General features: G+C 40.1%; 1 protein-coding gene across 3 annotated transcripts; it reads right to left on the reverse strand.

Annotated features, from left to right (window-relative positions):
- Positions 1-939: 939 nt before the first annotated feature.
- fancd2 (FA complementation group D2) lies at positions 940-22163 on the reverse strand. 3 transcript variants are annotated; one of them, XM_034870254.1, is made up of 45 exons: positions 22019-22163; positions 21894-21985; positions 20331-20388; positions 18858-18989; positions 18682-18749; positions 18492-18598; positions 18284-18344; positions 18057-18109; positions 17877-17955; positions 17586-17710; positions 17380-17467; positions 17124-17228; positions 16897-16997; positions 16650-16761; positions 16473-16508; positions 15781-15927; positions 15534-15668; positions 15306-15437; positions 14053-14160; positions 13838-13947; positions 13664-13718; positions 12135-12254; positions 11928-12001; positions 11677-11817; positions 11367-11467; positions 11142-11257; positions 10947-11055; positions 9818-9916; positions 9636-9730; positions 9398-9553; positions 8558-8674; positions 7619-7747; positions 7390-7508; positions 7123-7233; positions 5816-5946; positions 5631-5730; positions 4457-4579; positions 4126-4219; positions 3924-3995; positions 3619-3657; positions 3450-3524; positions 2898-2972; positions 2559-2705; positions 2370-2480; positions 940-1392 (listed from the first exon to the last, which is right to left on the reverse strand). In XM_034870254.1, exons 3-45 carry the CDS (start codon positions 20386-20388, stop codon positions 1315-1317), a joined length of 4344 nt encoding a protein of 1447 aa, XP_034726145.1. In that variant the 5' UTR covers positions 21894-21985; positions 22019-22163; the 3' UTR covers positions 940-1314. The 3 variants fall into 3 exon arrangements, with proteins under 3 accessions (XP_034726145.1, XP_034726144.1, XP_034726142.1); XM_034870253.1 differs by lacking the exons at positions 21894-21985; positions 22019-22163 and adding an exon at positions 20637-20967; XM_034870251.1 differs by lacking the exons at positions 21894-21985; positions 22019-22163 and adding an exon at positions 20637-20967 and having other exon boundaries at positions 18858-18990; positions 20326-20388.
- Between the last annotated feature and the right edge of the window lie 108 nt (positions 22164-22271).

The following is a 22271-nucleotide window of genomic DNA, read 5'->3' on the forward strand; positions in this document are numbered from 1 at the left end:
ACTCTTGTCATTTAATAATAGGCTACATAAATTATCTAGTATTATTTTTAACTATAAAATATTAATCTCCTTTTGTTTTTTTAGATTAAATATATAAATCCATAAATAATGGAAAGGCTGGGTGAAATAAGGGACCCGACCCTATGATTGTCTTCATCTAACAATCTCTTATCTTCTCAGATGGAGTAAGGAGCCAGAGACAGCCATACAACCACACACACACAATCACATATTCAATAACACACATGATCAAAATACTAAATGTAAAATTGTGTTATACCTGCTAATCCAATGTCCTGCCAGTTTTTATGTGTCTGTGCATGCATGGTTTTACAATTTAATGGGGTACATTGACTTCATCTCCTGTCAATAAAGGCAATCGATCTATTACGTGCGACAGGGAGTTCCTCCCCAAGTCAAATGAAGTAGCCCAGCCTGTAACTTGCATGGTAAGTTTTCCTTTACAAGAATTCGGAGAGAAATGGATGACTTTGGGTTAAAAAAAATCTATACAAATCTCAACATGTAAATAGGAAATTGTTGGGGTTATTTTGTCACTTATTGGGAGCAGTACGCTAGTTGGAGCCGATTACCTCCATGATCTTTGGTGAGCTAGGCTAGCGGTGGGTGAGTCAGACAGTTACAACACACACAGAGATGAGAAGGGCATGTATGGATAGATATAGCTCTGGAGGATACTGTGAATGAGCTAAAGTCTCAATAAGTCTACTAAACGTGGGAAAAACTCAGAAAGAATACAGCAGCTACAGTAGACTATGAGGCATAGTGAAGTTCCAGTTTAGGGATACAATGGTTTGGAAATGTTCACATTCGTGTCCACATAGCTTGGAATAGTACATGTAAAAGCTGTTTTATGGTGGATTTCCTATCAGTGCTGCCACTCTTCATGGGATTTTCCAGGAATAACAAAAGAATCTCTTAACAATCTATATTTTATTTTGTCGGCCGACAAATAGGATAAAGCATACAGCACTTTTTTCACAATCCTACCCAATGTAAAACACCTAATTATTAGGCATGTCTTATCTTCAACAGAAAAGAAAACTTGTAGAAGTACATAAAAGCATCTCATGAACTTTTTATCAATGCGCTTGCAGTGTTGTTGCAATTATATACTGGTGTTATTGATCTTAAACCTGAACACCGCCCATTGAGTAGCAGTAGTCAATACACTTAGAAAGTGTTAATGTAAAGACACTACAACTGGCATTTCAAACATAAAAATGTCATCCACAAATGGGGGTTTGACACAAATGCAAAAGTTTAAAATGAAACCAACAGTTGATGGTTCTTTCAGTCGGAGTCGTCTGTAATGTCATCTTGATCCACATCGTCCTCTCTGTTGACCTTCGTTGAGTCAGCCTCCTGCGCCTGATGGAAAGCACATTACAAACATTTGGCAAACATGCAAAATTAAAGCTGTGAAGCGGCATAAAATAGCATTAGGAAGAAACTGCATAACAGTTTAACTGTGTTACTGTGTCACCCACTAATCATTAGCTTGCTGGAGTGCTCCAACGTTTATCTTATCAGTCCACGTCCCTCTACACTTTCAACTGCCTGTTGACTGACCTGTATTCTTTAAACAGAGTAATGGCCAACTCAGCAGCAGTGGAGGCACGCTGTTTAACTGGCTAATATAACTGACTGTATTATACTGTGGGCTGCTTATCCCTCCAAACAAACCCTGTGTTGTTGTCCTATTCATGCCAATCTTTTCAGTCACTTTACACTTACTTACACATTACTCTACCAGTTTACTTACCATTCATTTACCTATTGTTCAGTTTTATGAAAAAGCTTTTATTCAGTATTTTTTTCCTCTTTTGTTTACAAGGTACACTCCCTGATTTTGTTGCATGCCGCTGAGTCTTCGAAATTCCTCCCAGGTTGATGTTTTTAAATGCCCCGGAGTTCGTCTAGTATAGTTAGTATAATTAATGTGTACACATTATCAAAACATTTACCCAGTTCCAGTTGGTCTCTGCAGTTTTGACACAATTTTAGTACGTTTTTTCAACTAATTCTTGGTCACTGCTGATTGTAGTAAACTCTAGGTCATATTGTCTCAAAATGAAACACATTCTATACAAAAACTATTTATTTATGTACAATTACAATAATCTTTACTTTTACCCAGGGCCTGAAATTAACACCCGTTTCCATTGCATACAAAGCCCTCCTAAGCAAACAGCAGTGTTCAGGTGTATTTAAAAATACACCTGCACCAGGGCCTGCTTATACCTGATAAATAAAAACAATAAAATGTCTAAATTGAAACAGATCTGCTGGGAGTCAATCCCACTCCTGTATCAGATGTTGACATAATGCCTGGAAATAGCAGGTACCTCATCCTCTGACTGGTCCTGAGGCAGTGGTGAACATTGCTGCTCCTCCTCCTCATCATCATCATCATCCTCGTCACTTCCTTGTGACCGCTGAGAAAGAATCTCTTCACCCTGCAGCATATATCATTCCTGTAACTGATTAACTCAAAATATGAACAGGCACATTATACAACTTCCGTAATGTTATACCTTCAGGTTGCGATTCTTCAGGTTGCCAATCCAAAACGCCTCCTGACAGTTGTTGAGCGTTAGCATGGCCTTCACTCTGTAAACAAACTGCTCGAGGCACTTCTTTAAGGCTGGTACGTGGTTGGTCAGACTTGTATCCTGGTGAATCTGAGCACCGACACATTATGACAAGGCTACTTAGTTATGGAGGACCCACGGATTAACGTGTGCATTGTCAAGACTCTGGCTGTCTTTTCTCTAATTTAACAGGAATATTTTGTACTCCCAGATTGGTAGATTTGGCACGAGTACGCACAGGGTTTATATGAATGTGCTAGAAACGGTGTGATCTGTAGCTACCTTAGAATGTCCACACATGTGATGGAGCTGCCGGGTGCTGAGCTGGAAGGTTTTTAACAGGCTCTGGACGTCCTCCTTAAAAAGACAACGCAGTCATCCCACTATCAACACTTCATTTTGCGCATTTCTGCACATCAACACAGAATGTTTTTCTCTGCTTAGCCATGCTCTAATGCCAACCCATGTTTGAATGATAAAGGGAAGCAGAAAAAATGCACTTGTATATGGAAGAGAATCAACTTGTTTGGGAATAAACTGGTAATCTTATGAAATCTGGGATCTTGTTTATGCTTCAATGTATGTGTTCATGCATTATTTTCTAAAGGCCTGGGTGGGAGTAATTCAAAATATGTTGATTATACTAAATCAGAAACCAGAAAAATTCCCTTGAGTAAAGTGTACTGTAGTTAGTTGTTAGCAGCAGAAATAATAACATCAAGGTCAACCTTTTAAGACTATTTAGTTTTCAAAGGCCATACTTGTTGAAAATGTTAATGTTCATCTTAATATGGCATTAACTAGCTGGACTAGGTGACAAGATTTCATGCGTACCATGTGCCTTTTGAAACTGTTGTCCAGTAGTGGCATCCCCAACTTCAGAAAAGACTCCAGGAAAAGGCGGCCATACTACCCATCACAACATTATAATTAGTTAATTCAAAGTCATAGCAGTTTCACCTGAACGTAAAATCTTTTTCAAGGCGCACAGCAGCCGACTCACCTTTAGGCACGCAATGAGCACCGGCCTAGAGTCAAATACCTGTGGGAAGAGATGAGAGGATAAATATGTGATCTACAAAGGTAAGATGGGATAAAAGTGATAAAGCGAGCCACCTACACATCACTCTCAAACCTCCTTTTCATATATGATGGCACGTCTGATTTAACCCACAGTATGAGGTACCCAAAACTAATCAAATACCATCACATGGAAGATATATCCCAGTGAAGCTGAATGCTGAGATGAGGTCAAATGTTAAAATCTGTACAAAAAACATTCACACCCATTAGATGATGCAAACAGACCTTAACTAGGTTGACCAGGATATGAAAATCTCTGACAGCAAGGTTCCATGTCAGCAGCTTCTCACTCTGAGCCTTGAAGGAGGACATGGGTTACATATTTTATTAGATAAAACACGCGCACACACACACGTTTTGTAGCTCTGATTACATTGAGCTACTGTGTACAGTACTACAGTGTACAGTGTGACACCTAGTGGCTGACCTCAGTGTTGTCACTGACTCTGCCAGCAGGAATCTTTCTGATGGCTTTCTCCAACTCTGACATCAAGACTTTGTAGAACACCAGGAATGTCTGCCTAAAGAAGATAAAGACAATATTGGAAGAATGAACAACAGAATAATAACTTTATGGTTAAATATACTCGTTTGTGTGATTGTTAAGTTCCGGTTATCACAGTAAGCCATGAGGCCGTGCTGAGGCAGGAGTACATGGATCAATCTAATCTGGGCTACTTATGTATAATCAGTAACTCACAGGGGAACTTCCATTTTGCTCAGAGACAACTAAGCCCAATAAACTGATGAGGATCTACCTGTTGAGCGTGGGCCAAGATGCAGATCCCTCATCTTTTGATGCATTGACAAGCTCAGTGATTCCTTCTCGTGCTATTTCCTCCACTGCCTTTAGAACATCATCAATGTGCTCGAGGTAAATTCTGCAGAGAGAGGAACAGACAAAGACATCGTAATTAACACATTTAGATGCTTGTATCTCTAGCTTCTTAATTATTTATGTTTTAAACTTAAAAGGTCCCACGGCATTAAAATGTCACTTTTTTGAGGTTTCTTAACATTAATATGATTTTCCACCAGCCTGCCTATGGACCCCCAGTGGCTAGAAATGGTGACAGGTGTAAACTGAGACTTGGGTATCCTGCTCTGCCTTTGAGAAAATGAAAGCTCAGATGGGCTGATCTAGAATAGCCCCACATCATCACACACCCTTCACCATACCTAGAGATAGGCATGGGGAACTTTCCATAAGATCATCTCTCAATGCTAATCAAACCAGCTATTAAGCTAACTGAAATAACACCATGCCAGTCTCTAGGTATGGTGAAGGGTACGTGATGATATGGGGTTATTTTAATTCCAAAGGCCAAGGGAAGTTTATCAGGATCCATGAAATAACTGGCCTTTAAAATTAAAATGTGCCTGCCTCTATGGGAGTTTAACATAGGGATGTGTATACTTATGCCACCTGTATTTTAAGGAAGAATTTATTTATTTACAATACATATTGATTGACAAAGAAAACTGAGTCCCTAAAAAGGTTGAATTTTACTAATTTCTTTTAATCCTCTTTTTAATCAACTTTAGCATGGGTGTGTAAACTTATGCAAGCCACTGTTTGTGATAGCATAGTTGGAGTGGGAAGTCAGGAATACATTTCACTGCTTGTTGTAAGTGTATGACTATGCATGTGACAAATAAAGAAATTTATAACAGTATCATAAATAATGAAACTGTGTGCTTCACAAACGTGCTAACACCTCTAGGTGCTTTAATAGCATGTGTTGTTATAGTATAAATATATAAGGGCCATAAATAATTTCCCTAAGCAGTTTATATCATATATACCAACACCAATATATATATATATATATATATATATAATTAACTATAATCCATTGCCACCAATTAGTCAGGCATTAATACAAGCACATTGGTTGCTTTCCATCAAACCTTTCTGACATACAGACGCACCTTAGGAGAGTGTGAAGTGCTTCATTGAATTTGTTTCCTTTCTCCTTCTGTCCGCTGGCTGTCACCCAGTCTTGGCTAAGGAACTGTTTTGCGAGGGAAGCTAGGAAGACAAATCAGGCATTTATCATCACAGTCCATTGCATAGCAGATAGGTTGATTTAAGTGAGGCAACATGTCAGACTGACCGGTGTTCTCCCTGTAGGCAGCAGGATTCCCTCCTTTCTCAGACACAGTGGACAGAAGCTGGGAGAGACACAGGGCTGTGCTGAGACTTGGCATTGTGCTGCCGAAGTTCACCAGATACTCAAAGCTGTGCCTAAATAGAGCAAAAAGGGGGGCAAAGATCCTACATTGGATTCTGTCAAAAACACAACTACAAGCATTGCAATTGACACTTTTAGACAATTCTGGTATTAAAAGGAGAACACCCCCTGAATTAGGAATTCTAATATGTTATTTCCATGGCCTATGAAAGTTCAATCATTTTTTGTAAACATGACACTCTCTCTCAAAGCCAAAAACCAAAGAAGTCATACACCCAATGTTTTCTTCAGTTGACTTTTGATGTAACCGTAGCAGGAGCAGATGTCATCAGTTGGTACCCAACCGTCACGGAGTGTTTCAACCCAAAACTCTCCAGTTGGTGGGACTTTATACTTGATGACATCACATTTGAGTTTCAGTATTTGGTCGCTCCAGTTTTGGGATTTGAGAGAGTTGTTGGTGTTTACTTAAATGTTTGGACTGGCTCTTAGACAACAGGAATGACATGTATGAATTTTGAAATGTAGCCGTAGTTCCTCTTTAAGAGTTGCCTTGCAGAATATTTGGGAAATGGCCCTTGTTCTTTGCTGGGCCCATGGGCATTACATTTCAGTAATATATTTATTGCTATTGTGTTGTAAGGAGTTACTCTTCATTCAGTTATTTGGAAAATTATGCAGTTTTTTGACAAATGTTATGCTTATTTATGTTTTTATGTTTTCTGATAAAAAATGGTTCCGTATTAACTTTTCTTAGCAGTTAGAGGCCGCCAAGGCCGATTTGAAGCTATAGTGCCTAGTTTCTCCCACATGAGGAATTCTAAGTAATGACAACACCACTGTTGCTGCATCCACATGACACCACCCTTCCATAATCGCGCACCACCCCCACTCCTTCATGAAGTTGCTTGTAACCAAAGAAGACATGGAGGATTAAAAAGAACATGGACTCTTCAGGAAAGGGAAAATATCTTCGCTCAAGTTTCTCGGCAGGATGACATCATTTTAAAACAGTCATACTGAGAAATACAGAGAGAGTTGCATGAATCTTAATTAGCTTTGTATCAACATATTTGTCAATGGCTTGAATGTAACAAACATTCAAGCCATATAAAAAAGTTACACACTAAAGCTTGAATGTGATAAACAAATCAATCAATGCATAAATAATAAAAAGGCATACACTCTATATAGTAGTTACTCTGCTTCTCTGAAATTTCATCACTTACTTCACAAGCTGCTCCAGGGTCAACTCACTACCTCCCCCTTTTATACGTTCAGCTAAAACTCCAAGAGCCTTCTTCAGTAAGCTCCGCTGCCCTGGCTGGTTGAATCCAGACCTGACAAATACCCACATACATAGATTCAGATACATTTCAGAGACCAGACTCAACAGAAGTCAGACTGACTCTTCCAAATAGCATGCTGCTCTGACATTTCATAAAGTTAAATGATTTACTGCCTGACATGAAAGTCAGTGGTGCTGTGGTCCTCACCAGCTGAAGGTGGTGTTCAGGACCTGCAGGAGCAGCTGGTAGCCTGATGACATCAGTTCGTGCTCCTGAACATCTGTGGCAGGTCCGTCCACAACGCCATTGTTCTCAGACAGCATTGTCTGGGGGAAAAATGCACAAATGTAAACAAATACAAAGCAATTTGTTTTTTTATAAACAACTGGAAGAAAGAGACAAAGTCTTCACTCATATCTACAGATTGTGTCTGCACCTGAAAATGGTAGTGGCAGTTTTCCAAGTGTGAGCAGAGGGCGGGCAGCAGCTGGACGCAGTAGGAAGCAATATCCTTGGAGCTCTTCTGTTGCAGATGGGAGAAACCCACGCTCTTATTGGCCCTTCCCTGCACAACAATATTTATTATTAAGTTTCTTCTCATATAAGCCCGCAAATTACATCTTTGTACAGTTGTAACTAAATATCAGTGATAATGACAGACTCAGAAAATGTACTTTCTTTAGGCCATTTTATTTGCCTGCATCAAAGAAAAATTTATGAAAACAATAATGTATATTGCACACTGTACTCCCCCAGAGATTGTAAAACATTTCAAAGACCTGCGCATTCTTACATTTTGAGAGCTTTCATAAGGCCGTGTTCAGACAATAGGGGAGTGCTGAAAAACATTGCCTTGCTCCGATAAATTTGCATTTCTTTAAACCAATCACAATTGTCATGGGGGGCACTAAGCTCCGCACAGAGCCGCTGCAAAATAGTTGTGCGAGAGAAAACTCTTATTGGACAGATAGTCTAGCTAGCTGTCTCAATATACCATGCAGAGATCTGAGGAGCTGTTTACCATTGTCCTTATAAATCCGCCGAAGTTTAAAATTCCAACACAAAGAAAGCGGAAGGAAACGGAAATCGGGAAAAATATTTACATCTGGTGGATAATAATAATCTCCATAATATGAAGCTGCCTTGAAAAGTGTGGCCGGAAATGTAAAAATCATAAAACGGATCCGACGGAAAATAATAATGGTCAAATGTAAAAGTACATTGGGGGGTTTTACGAACACAACAGGACGACATGTCAGTGACACTCCCACACTACGGCACAAACCTGCGACGAATCGCCGGAGCTGCCGGATGTTTTCTGACACAGCCTAACTTCTCTGATCTGCGTTTATCACTGTATGCTTTTTTTCTGCACCTTAAAGAAAGGAGGTCTCTTGGCAGGGGCAGCTGTAAGACTGAACTCCAGTTTGCGAAGCATATCCTCCAACAAGAACACCAGCTCAGCAGGACCCAGCAGAACCTCTTCTCGCACCTCAATCATGTAGGAATATAAGAGGAGATGAAAATCCTGTGTATTGATGTACGTGGTGTGCACATTGTAAAACTGCATAGATATTGATTTCACTACAATCCAAATAAATCCCCGTGCTTCCAATCATTGTTCTCCGTGTTCTCAGAGTATTGTTGGGCAGTAATGTTCCCAGGTGTGTGTGTGTGTATATATACACACATACGTGTACACACACACACACACACACACACACACACACACACACACACACACACACACACACACACACACACACATACATCCAGTGGGGCTCATTATCAGACGCCAATTTTTTGTTTTGTGTTATTTCGAAACTGTAAATGATGGAAATAAAACCTAACTTTTTGTGACATACTATACAAATGTCTAATCTGTCATTTCATGCATTTTGGAAACATCTGTTTTGGCTTCTTTATGCCCATTAATACAAATTTTTACCAGGGGTGCCCCAAAATTCAAGCCCCACTGTACATACATACATACATACATACACACACACACACACACACACACACACACATATACACAAGCATATATACAGTATATACTGTATGTAAGCTGATGTTCCCTGATTAAACCTATGCCTAACACCTAATGTTAATTTTAAATTAAAAAGCCATATTTTTAAAGTGTTCAAAAAATTTTAAATCAATAATTAAGTAAAGAAACATATAAAAGGCATAAAACGTATTATTATTTTCTTACCTTGGTGTGGAGCTCTGAGTCCAGCAGTGAACGGGACAGCAAGCCACAGCGGAGCACATCGAGCACCTCCATGTCCAGCTCCCTGAAAAACGGTCTGTAGGACACCAGACTGACACCTTGTCGGATCTCCTTTTCTTTTTCCTTCTCTGGTTGCTCCTTTAGCCCAAGCAGAATTCCCTTTTTAGCTTGGTTACATACCAACAACAAAAAAGGATTCATACAAGAGGTCAAGGTTTACCTGCTGAGTTTTGTCAGCTTCATTTGGTTCCTCAAGCTGAGAGCTGCTCTCCGAGGAATTCCTGCCAGGGGCCTTCCTCTTCTTTCCTGTGCCATCTAAAAAACATTTGTGAGACAATTTAATACGTTTTTATTCCCTTATTCAGAGTATTTGGTTTCATTAACGTGGGGAAATTATCGTACCTTTCTTTGCCTTATTTACAGGAGCAGCAGAACTAAGTAGAACCCCATCTGTGCATTCTCCATCAAAGTTGGCAACAGGTGGAACATAGCCAGGTGTTCCTGAAAAACAGATTAAAGAAGAAGAAAACTATTTTAAAAATGCACCACCTGAAAATAATTAACAGCCCTTTGTGTACTTTCTGCCCAATAAAAGGACAAGGCAAGGCAGCTTTATTGGTATAGCACATTTTAGCAACAGGGCAATTCAAAGTGCTTTACATAAAAAGATTAAAATAGTAAAAATTACAGTGCAGTACAAAAACAATAAACATTAAAGAGCAGTTAAAAACAGTAAAACATTTAAGATAGCAGATTTTAGACTGCTAGTATGGGACAGTGTACAAGCCGTTGCCCCAACACACATTGTTAGAGCGCAATTCCCATTATGTGAAAACCCAAACTTTGTTAACCAATAAGGCACTCTATACAGGCAGAAACAATATGTCTTTACTATCTCATCCATCCACCACGGGCCCTGCAGGATCATTTGATTTTGTACTCTGGTTACTCATAACCAAGAGTGGAAGAACTTCTCTTTACATTACAGTATGAAGATAAAATCATGGATACATTTTTCCAAATCCTTCTGAGACATAAGTTCTTTAACCCTAAAAGGTGGTAATGGCTGACTTTGTAATTGTCTTAATGTGACTGTTAAAATTAAAGTCAGAGTCCACGACTACACTAAGATTTGTTGTTGTTTTAAACATTGTTTGAAGCCGAGCGCTGACTTATAACCGTTTCTCTTTTGCTCCAAAAGCAACCACCTCAGTTTTTCCTATATTTGATTTAAGAAAGTTTTTGCACATCCAGTTGCCAATGTACTTAGTCGGTTTTTGTATTGGACTATAATCCACAGCAATAAGGTTGTGTACATTTGTGTGTTATAAATGTGGACATTGCTGAAAATAATAAAAACAATTTGATAACAAAAAAGAAAATTACTTTTATTGTGATGTTAGTAGAACTGACATCACATTAGACTTAGACTTCTCTTTATTAATCCTTTTGGGATGTCTCACGCACGGAAATTGAAATGGCACACTGGGTAGATTCTTGAGATGCCCAGTATAGATGGATCAAAACTCACCGGCCAAAGCCCTCTCCAACAGTGTCTGAAGATAGGTGATGTTCTGCAGACGGGTTATCACTTTCATCTTCATATCGGTTTCTTTTTGTGTACAAAATGCATTAATGACCTATCACAAAACAGGGGTAAGACACAGTTTTAGTTATAAACTCCTACTACACAAACGTGTTGTACAAATCAGTCACGTGCACTTACCTCTCTGAACCAATTGATGGTGTGAAAGAGCAAAGTACAGAGGAACTCCCTCTCAGCTTTTGACAGGCTCTCTGTTTTCTCTACTACATCCATGTCCATTAGGATCAGAGGGCAGCCTGTGCTCCAGCAAATGTACACAAAAACAGAGACACACATTATTATACAGCCATAGAAATGTAAACAAACTGCTTTCCGGATGAAAATGTAGAACTTCCAGTTCCTCACCCAGCAGGCCGTCAATCTGATCCAGGTCTCCCTGGTTTTGTTTGTCCTCACAGAGTCTCAGGAGGCGAAAAAACGGAGAAAGACAGAGAAGAGACACTTGTCTGCCCCCCAAGAAAAAACAGAAAGAAACACATTAAAAATCTTTGTTATTTACATGCATAAGATATTGCATATTGGATATTGTAAGATGTTGCAAAAATAAACTGAAATTGTAATTCTGGCTGTACTTCAAGTGAAATACACCATTAAGTGAATATTTAGTTGTCACTCATTAGAACTGGTTAGAGGTGGTATGAGTAGTGTGACTGACTTGTGTGCCTTCTTGACAGTTTGACTGTGCTCTCCTTTGTTCTGCATGTCTTTGGCCAGTAGAGGCAGCAGGTTGATGGCAAATCCCAGAGTCGCCTTGTCTTCCAGGTTGTACATCACACGGGGCGTAAAGTGAAAGGGACTGAGATACACAGGGATTAATGAACTAATCTGCTAATAAACATTTTAAGTTAAATTGAAGTTTTCTTTAAGCAAATAAATTGTTGTGCTGCCAGCATGTTCATCACTAACCTCTGTATTTCTGGCCCTAGATCCACCACAAAGTCATCCTGAAAGTCCTCCAGGACACTCTTTCCAATCTTTTGCTGTTGGTAGGAGGAAAACAACAGGACCAGTATGGTTAATCATGCCTTTGTTGCATATCAGAAATGTTACAAATTAAGAAATAAGCTCAGCTATTAACATTGGAAATATGGTCAATGTTTGTTGGAGACACACCTGCACCTGTGGGTGCAGGGCAGAGCTCAGGATCAGGTTGGCCAGTTCATCATAGTACAGGGCGGCAGCCTCAGGAGAGCTTTCACTGCTAGACTTCACCAACTCCAACAGGGCTGTCACCTGCAACAAGCAATAGGACCATAGAACAGAATAGAATAGTCGTTATTGTTATCGTACATGTACAACAAAACTGAATGCAATCCTTAGGGAAAAACGCCAGTAATAAGCAGCAAAGCAGGAAAATAAATATCTATATGTGTATACATAAAAAAAGTCTCTAAAAGTCACTATAAAAATAGTTAAAACACAGGCATAAAACAAATGAAAACATTCGCTGCATCATTTATCATTCAACTCAAATGGCATTAAGTTTAATTATGGCCTGTTTTAAATGTCCTAAAACGTCTACAAGAGGGCAGCAGTTCAAAAAGAGAGTGTCCATTGTGAGATGGAACTTGGAGGAAGCGAGAGCTATAAAGATCATCCAAGGAGGGGAGAGGGCAGTCAGGGATCTCTTGGGCGGTGGTGACTACCCTCTGGAGTGCTTTCCTCTCTGCTGCTTTGGAACTGGCAAACCATACACAGATGCAGTAAGACAGAATACTCTCTATGGAGCAGCGGTAAAAGGACACTTTGGGCTGAACTAATACTCCTCAACTTATAATAATGTGCCTTTTTATAGTTTGTGGCAGGAGAAAATATTACCATTATACCGTTTTTGCTTGACCTCTTCTAGAGGGAGTTCACAGCACAGGTTTAGTTAGCAAAGAGAAAACCTGTAGCTGGTGTGCAGTGTGTAAATCAACTGAGTTTGTGCTTGAGTCAAGAGGCTTGAATACAACCACCAAATAAAGGGTTATTTATTTACTCTATATACAGCCCTAAGGTAGTGCTGCTGACCCTACCCAAACCCCTGTTGGAAGCACATGTAAATTATATAAAAGGTTACAATCAAGTAACAGTTGCTCAAACAAGGAAACTTAACAAAAGAAAAAGGGAACAAGGTGGCAAAATTAGAACAAAGCCATCTTAGCAACTTAAAAACCAAATTAAATGCAAAATGTTTTAGTCACAGGCTTATAAAAAATTTAAAATCAAATGTTGTTTTATAGGATCTACATTTATGAGATACTTCCTTGCCCCTTATTAAACACACAATCTTAAACTGAAGTACATAAAAAGTTTACTGTTGTCTAAATGTAGCAGACGTTTTTAATCCAATTATACTTTATGTCCCCTCTACTTTCACTCCGGTGCTGAAAACTTTAGCTGCTTTTACAACAATAGGTCAAGATAATCAAGATCAATAAATACAAACAATAAGATACACAGAACAAGACACAATAATAAATAGGAACAAATACTCAAACAAATAGGAGAGAAGATTTGGATTGGAGGTATAACATTAACTGACAGTCACAAATAAAGTAATATTGACATAAAAACAATTGAAATATAAAGCAAACTAATAAAAAAATCCAATATTCTTGCAAAATACACATTGTTCATTTTGAAACAAACATATGTACCTGTCTGAATGTCTCCGGGGGTAACGACCCATTCTGTGACTCCTTCCCTTTAGGCCTGGGGAGCAGCAGAAAGTGTGATCAAGACATATAGAACAATAAAGTGACAGATTGAATAAAAAAAATATTGCTGTTATGTCTGTGAGTCACCCCCCCCACCCCCCCCCCACCCCATACCTGAAGGCCCCCATGCTGCCTACAATCATGACAGCACCAATGATGCCAATACGCTTGTACTTGGGCACAGTGCTGGAGAGCTGTTTGCGGATCACTATGTGCATGTCATCCTGAGGGGACACACAGAAAGAGAAAGGTAGGTCAGCAGTGTAGAAGATGACAAGAAAAGGCAGAAAAAAAAGCAGAAAAGGCTGAATTCTCTTGTAAATGGACACCTGGATGTGAGATCCCTGCTGCTGTTGCCCAAAGGCCAGTCTGCTAAGAAGGTGGAAGAGTCTGCGGATCTGTTGGGGTGTGAGGTTGTCCATGTAGTCCAAGATTCCCTGTGTCAAACATTGTGTTCAGTTAAAAATTCAACCAAACAAAATGGAAAAAGATTAAAACTCTGTAAGACAACCAAGGATCCGACTCTTAAGTAAGTGATGAGAGTGCGAAAGTACGACCACATCACACCCATTCTCCCCTCACTTCACTGGCTTCCCGTTCCTGCTAGGTTTGAATACAAGGTCTCAATTCTCACTCACCAGAGCATCTATGGAAAAGCCCCCCCTGCCTGAAAGATCTACTCACCCCTCTCATTACAACATGATCCCTCCGCTCAAAAAACTCCCACCGCCTCTTACTCCCCCGAACTAAGCTTAGCGCCGTGGGTGATCAAGCCGCTCCTCGGACTTGGATTGCCCTCCCTGACCATCTGAGGGCACCACAAACTATTGGGACCTTTAAAAAAGGACTAAAAACACTTCTTTTTAACAGAACCTATGAGTTTTAACCTTGCACAATAATGTTGTTGCACTATTTATATGTATTGTAAACTGATGTTTACATCTTGCTTTTATGATCTTACCTCTAGCACTTTAAGGTTTGTCTTAAATGTAAAGTGCATTACAAATAAAATGTATTATTATTATTAACCATCAGGAACCCTTCTGCTAGCTACAAGCTGATGGAACATATATTGTGCTTAAATTTCATTCATACATTTTTTAAAGCGCCCATATTATGCTCAATTTCAGGTTCATAATTGTATTTAGAGGTTATATCAGAATAGGTTAACATGGTTTCATTTTTTAAAAACACCGTATTTTTTTGCACATTGCTGCAGCTCGTCTTTTCACCCTGTTTGTTGAGCTCTCTGTTTTAGATACATAGTAAGACATCACACTTCTATTCCATCTTTGTTGGGAGTTGCAGTAGCTAGGCAAAGACAAGCAGCCAGTCAGAGTATGTGGGTGTGAGGCGCTAGCAGCTAGGCAAGCATTGTGAGATGTGTTACAAAGTGATGCACGTTTGTCACGAAAGTAAAGGCTGGACTACAATAGAGCTGATTGGAGCAATTTGTAAACCTTATACTATATAATATATATAGAATTATATATATCACAAAAAAGGAAAAGGAAAAGGCCAAAAAGCATAATATGGAGTTTGGTTAGCAGCTACAATAGCTGATGTATGGCTCTTTCCTTACTTTGACAAACACAGCATACAAGGCCATTTCTGAAGGCTTCTCTGTAACGAGGCCGCAGAGCAGCTCCAGAGCCATGTCCACCTCCCCCCCCACTCCATTGCACACATGGGTCACTAAAGAGCCCACCACCTCCTAAAAAACATAATACAGAATTAAAAACAACTTTACGAATTAAAAAAACAGATAAAACCTTTTATGCACTTTTTTAAAAATGAATCGCAAACCCACCTGTTGGCAATAAGAGTCAAAAGCAGTGAATGAGTGTCGGTACATGTGTCCACCAAAAGGCACCACGCAGGGGTCGGGGGAGCGCAACAAACTCTGAGCCAGGGCCAGGATGGAGGGGAAATACCCTCGCAGGACCTAGAGTGTCATCATTAATCAACACAACATAGCCGTATAATGTCTACAACCGTCTAAACAAAGAATGCTACTGTTGTTATATTTCAGCTTGTATGTCTGCAGACTAACCCACCTGAGCATAGTCTCTAAAAGTCCTCTGGAGCAGAGCGTCCTGGATCAGTCCAGCCCTCACTTTCACCTTCAGCACCCTCTCCGCTCCCCGCCGGCTCTGGTTGGCATTGGTGGAATGGAGGATGAACAGCACCAGCAGATCTATTACCTGACATGGCAGAGCACATAGATTCCCATCCCCACAGAAACACTTTAATGTGAAAAATGCAAATAAGTTTTCCTACATGTCCTTAGCGGCCATGACTGATTGTTATTGTACAGTATGATATATATGCTCATTTACTGTATAATAATGAACAGTGTGTGGTGGGGCAGAAGATGTGACACATGCCTGTGTTGTGAGAGACGTGGGTTTGATTCCCACTGCAATACATCAGCCAATGTGTCCCTGAGCAATACACTGACTTAACCCCTAGTTGCTCCAGAGGCGTCTTGCCTCTGACATATGTAGCAATTGTAAGTCGCTTTGGATAAAAGCGTCAGCTAAATGACATGTAATGTGTTAAGTCATTTTTCAATCATAGTTTCCAGTCTTCATTTTCAAATGCAAAACGTTTACCAAAATTCCCCCCAAAAAATCCTTTTTTACCTTTTTTTCTTAATTTTCTAGACTTACAGAATGGGATCTGAGTGTTCCATTTACACAAGCCAATTTCCTAGGGCCATACCCTGAACTAAGGAGATGCCACTCACCTTATGGTCGTCCTCTTCGTCCACAGACTCTATTGCCTAATAAAAAACAACACATAGTAAAAAGTTCAGAAATCAACACTGAAGTTGAGAAGATTATTATGAAAAAGCTTGTTATTTATTAATCAATATAAATAATCAATTAAAACAAGGGGGCTTAAATAGTGATTCATTTGCCACCTTGAGCCAAGCCTCAGATATCACTTTCTGGAATCGGACTGCTGACTTGATGCCGTCCAACATCAATGCAACACTGTCCTGGCTGCTGCCAGCGGCTGGTGTAGAAGTGGATCTGTCCCAAAACCAGATTTATTAGATTATAATCACCAGGAATACAACATCAAGAACCTACAGGTCTACTTTAAAATAGGTTTCTGATAAAACATACTGATGCATTAGTTGAGTGAGTGAAACCGCGTTGTCTTACGCTTCTGATGCTCTGCTCTTCGTGCGGCTCCGAGAGGCCTGCAGCACAGGAGGGAGAACACACTGCTCCAACTCCAGCTTTTTACGAAGATTACACACCACCTAGGCACGGCAAAAACACATGCCACATTCTGGATTTCAAATTATACGTACTATAACAACCAGAGAACACAAAAACTATGCTATGATTTGTAAATGAAAAAATGGGACATGGCCCTGAGCCCTGACCTCATATGCATCTGAGGCTGAGACAGAGTGCAGGATGAACTTGACCACCACAGGAAGGTCCTCAAGTTGCACAGCAGCCAAAGTGGTCATAACGGCTCCACGGACCTGAGAGAGCAGAGAGTAACAGTTAACAACATGGTGCCAATCACTAATAATACTACTACTAATAATAATAATATGTGTATGTGTGTGTGTGTGTGTGTGTGTGTGTGTGTGTGTGTGTGTGTGTGTGTGTGTGTGTGTGTGTGTGTTCTACCTCAGTAAGTAGTGAGTAACTGAGGTTCAGACTAGAGAGGGCATCCAGGATGGGGACAGTTAACTGAGTGTTCTCCTGAAGTAAAGAGCTACAGAGAACAGGGATGAAAATACAAGGATACGCATAATCAGAAACCAGTCTGACACAACACATACAAAGCAAGAACCACCGACCGACCTGCAGTAGAGATTTACTGTTCTACATACTTGAGCTCTCTGGCTATGTCATTGTGCTGGGAGTCTTCCAGTATCTCTGGCAGACTGGTGATGATGTCGCGCTGAACCTCCACTGCTGCTACTGACACCAGCTCCATGAGCTTCACTGCCAACTCCTGCAAACAACAGGCCACAAAGAGGGCAGAAAAAAACACGTCAACAACTAAAAATTAGTAATGACCACTATGAAGACGACATACATGATTACAAGGCAACAAAAAAAAAAGTTTAATAATGGCCGTGACTACTGTACATGCAACCTATCATCACAGAAATGACTACCTTGCTGTCCACGACTCTGTCTAGCCATTTAAGCTGGTTAATAATTGTGTGAGGAATACTGAGCCCTCCATCTCCAGTACTGCGAAGGACAAAACAAGATGACATTTAGAAAAATAAGACAACAGTGGAAAGTGAGTAAAATGGTTCAAATGCTGAAAAGTGAACACATTAAATACTGACCCGTCAAACATAAATTCAGGGAGTTTCTCGAGCAAGGTGTTAATAATAAAGGTCTGCATGAAAAAGAAAAGTAGATTGAGGATTTGTGGAAGATGCACTGTGCATGTACTCTTTGCACAGTACACAATTGCATTCGTCATAGCAGAAAACAACATGTTGAATTAGTTTTTTAGTGCGTCATCCTTTGTGAGGAAAAAGCGATGTAGACACTATGCACAAAATCTGACCTGCAGCATCTCAATCCCCAACAGCATGCGGAGCAGACTTTCCTGGAATGAGCTTCCGCAACTGCAACACAAACGATAACATGTCAGTATGTCACACCATACAGACACCTTACAGAAGCTTGGTCTTGGTTGTAGCTGACCCCTTCTATAAGTGACAATTCTTCCTAAAGTGGGCTCTCTTAGCCTTCTGTGTTTTTATATTAGTTACCTGGAGTCTCCATCTGACAATCGTGGGACACATGGAAGAAGGCAGTTCCTAAACCGCTCAGGGTCTTCAATATGAGACTCCAATCCAGTCGTAAATTCCTGTACAATCTGACCAAAGAAGAAGTAGTAGTGAGTATAAGTGTCTCGTGCTAAATACCTTGGTATTTCAAAGGGATGGCATATATACTTACCCCAGGGTACCTGGGACTCTTCTGTAGTTGTTTCTGTATCCTTTTTTGGAAAACTACTTGGTCGACAGCTAGAAGGGAAAAGACAAAGACCCGGGGGAAAAAACAAAGTGAAAAGACAGATTTAATTTATTGGCCTGGTGTGTTTTTAAAACTTGGGTTGAGTGTGTGGTGTTTACCAATCTCATTGGATGTGCCACCTTGTTTCAAGGTGACACCTGCCTCTCGAAGAAAGACGCTAAATACACTTTCATTCGTCTCTTCTGGGGCAGGTTCCTTTGTTTGGCGACCATTGCTGCGACTCTTCTTTGCTATGTAGAGAAGAGAATACAACTTTATTAAAACAATACCCAGAAGAGAAAACTGGGCTCCCATACAGACAGCATTTTAGACAAAGTGCCATCGGCGTGATGAGGGGAATGGGGTATTGTGCTAATTTGCCAAGTATCTTTGTGTAATCATGTCAGACATGCAGGTCCCGTCAGATTATGTCACACTGTTTTAAATGTAAATGTAAATGTGCTGTTTACACTATTTACACTACTGGTCAAAAGTTTGGGGTCACTCACAAATTTCCATTGGACTCCATTATAGACAGAATCCCAGCTGAGATCAGTTGCCTTGTTTTTTTTAACCAGGGCAGCAGTTTCTAGATTACATTATGTGCTTGCATAATTGCAAAAGGGTTGTTTAATGTTTTCTTAGTAAGTTTTTTTAAATAATATCAGATAAGTTAACAAAATGTGCCTTTGGAACATTGGATGAATGGTTGCTGATAATGGGAAATGTAGATATTGCATTAAAGATCAGCCCCCCACTCAGATCAGCTGGTATCCTGTCTATAATGGAGTGAAATGGAAATTTGTAAGTGACCCCAAACATTTGACCGGTAGTGTATATAGCATTTTTCTAGTCTTAACAAAGCGCTTTTACATCATACAGGAACCATTCACCATTCACACACATTCATACACTGTGGCCAAGCCTGCCGTACAAGGTACCACCATCTCATCAGATAAACACTCACACACATTCACACTCCGATGGCGCAGCATCGGCGGCAACTTGGGGTTCAGTGCCTTGCTCAAGGACACTTTAACATGGGACTACAGGGCCAGGGACTGAACCACCAACCTTTCAATTGGCAGGCAACCGCTCTACCCCTGAGCCACAGCCGCCCATGTCGCCCAATGTGATGTTAATATCAATTTAATTTAATATTTTAAATTTTGACTTAATTTATTTTATTAATCCCAGTGGCAAAATTAAAAATTCACACTCTGTTTTGTTTGTAATCGCTACACACAGGCCTGAAATACACACATCTTCAGGACCTATATGTCAGAGTGAGTGGGCTGCCAGTGCGCCCTGAGCGGTTGGGGGTACAGTGCCTTGCTCAAGAGCACCTGGCAGGAGGTGAACCAGCCACCCTCCGGTTCTCAACCCAACTCCCTATGGACTAAGCTACTGCCACCCCAAATTTATACCGTAACTAACTATAAATAATATAGTTAACGTTACAGCGTGAAAAGGATGTGGGAATTTGGGGATCTAGCGTCAGGTCAGGTAAAGCTGGGAAACGCTTTAACTTCACTGACACATGGTTATGAATGGCTGAGTTCATGTTAATGTTAATGTTACATTAGACTTACTGGTTGTAGCAGCTTCCTCTCCTTTATCCGGACAGGTTCGTCGCTTTTTACGCATCATCTGTTGAAAATGACAAGTTTTTAATAGATAGACACTAGCATCCACAGTAGCAAAACAGCTAATATTGGGATAAGTTAGCTTCACTGGACTTATAACGGTACAACAAAAATACAGTGGCTACGTATTAGCTAGAGTCCAGTAGTTCAGTAACTAGAACACACACACGCCTTTCTTTAAGTATGACCCGTTATATCGAGGTTAGGTTACTGGTTGTCAGAATCATTCAGGATGACAAAATTGAGACATACGTTTATTGACAGTCGAACCAAGAGACGCCGATATTACTACCTCAGACCAGAGAGACAGACTCAGAAGGTACAAAACAAACTTCCGCGCCAATGTGCTTTGCGCGCCGTCAACAACCACAGTTAGGGATCTGTGTCAGTTCTCATCTTTTTGGGGTTTAGGGAACAGTAACAGCTAGCAATAAATGACCAATACGTCAATTATACATTTGATGTATAGCCTCTTTCAAATGTATTCTGTTGACTAAAAGCTCTGTTATTAAAGTTATTAAAATTGGTTCGTCGTTTAACACTACAAAGATGACAACTTGTTTTTGACGGACTCTAATCTTCTTCTTCTTTTTCTTCTTTTTCTTCTTGTTCTCGGGGCAGATAAGTGTAGTTATAGTATACCGCCCCAACTGTACAGGAGTGTGTAATACCATGAACTTCACAGTCTAGGCTTAATAATTCCAAAAAGCACTTGCATTATTTTCATCATAGCAGTATTATTAAGAAAAATAAATAAAGCTTTAAAGGAGTATTCCGGTCGATTTCAACTCTCTGTTGTTGTTTTTTTTAAATGTGTAGTGCTGTCAGTAGCGAGACAGATGAAAACTATCGGTGCCTTAAGTTATCCTCCTGCTAGAGTTAACAGGCTTAAACAGGGCAAGTTTGAAACGTGGTTTTAGCCTCTAAACATGCTCAAAATGTCATTACCAGTGCCTAACCATGAGCAGTTATTCCTTCAGTCCACACTAGTCGATTGTCACAACTTGTATGCCTTTCTGTCACATGTACTGCAGTCAAATGCAATGTGTTCACTTGAAAAGCCCCACTGCACATCCTGTGTGCCCTAATCTAAGTGCAGTTTAGACCTCTTCTTCCCTTCTGTTTAAACTCAGTGAAGTAACCTTTTCCAGGTCACATTCTTCTGTTTTGTATGAAAATGTTTGGCATTACACTCTGCCTCCTCTTTATTTTGCCATCTTTATGGTTTCAGATTGAATTACGGATTTGGCTTCCCCCTCCTCCATTGGAACACTCATTCCTATACTGTATGTTTTCTGCATCTTTTTTGCAATCTCATCACCCTCTTCATTTCATCTATCACGCCTTTCATGAGCTGGAACCCAACAAAACTAAATAATGATTCCAAAGTTCCCTAGACGTGACAGTAAATGTTTAATTTCAATAAGTCTTCCCTCAATGAGATCATGAATAGCTTCCATGCAATCTGTACAAATTACATATGTCAATGGTTCAACCTCTTCTATCCACCTAAGAGCTGTGATTATCCCAGTCATCTCAAGAGTAGGCCTATACAGATAGAAATGTATTTATTGAGATTTGTTAAATTGTGGAGACAAACACCACACTGTCCATTTTGCGGATCTTTTAAGCCATCCGTGTATATTTTAACAGATCTATAGAAGTCTCTAATTTTCTAGCATTTCGCCGCAATTCATACTAACATATCCGTTGTTAAACGGGGTTATAACTCCCTCTACGATTTATTGCGGAAGACTTTTTCCGGGACGCGCCGTCGTGTGAGGAAACATGCGCAACCCCAACGCGCTGATGTCTGCGCAGCTACATCAAAGAGTGGACAGCTGATCGAGCGGTTTCACTCCTACCTACGTCCTCCTTCGCCTCTCA

The sequence above is a fragment of the Etheostoma cragini genome, chromosome 4 (genome assembly GCF_013103735.1).
Source record: "Etheostoma cragini isolate CJK2018 chromosome 4, CSU_Ecrag_1.0, whole genome shotgun sequence".
NCBI classification, from domain to species: domain Eukaryota; kingdom Metazoa; phylum Chordata; class Actinopteri; order Perciformes; family Percidae; genus Etheostoma; species Etheostoma cragini.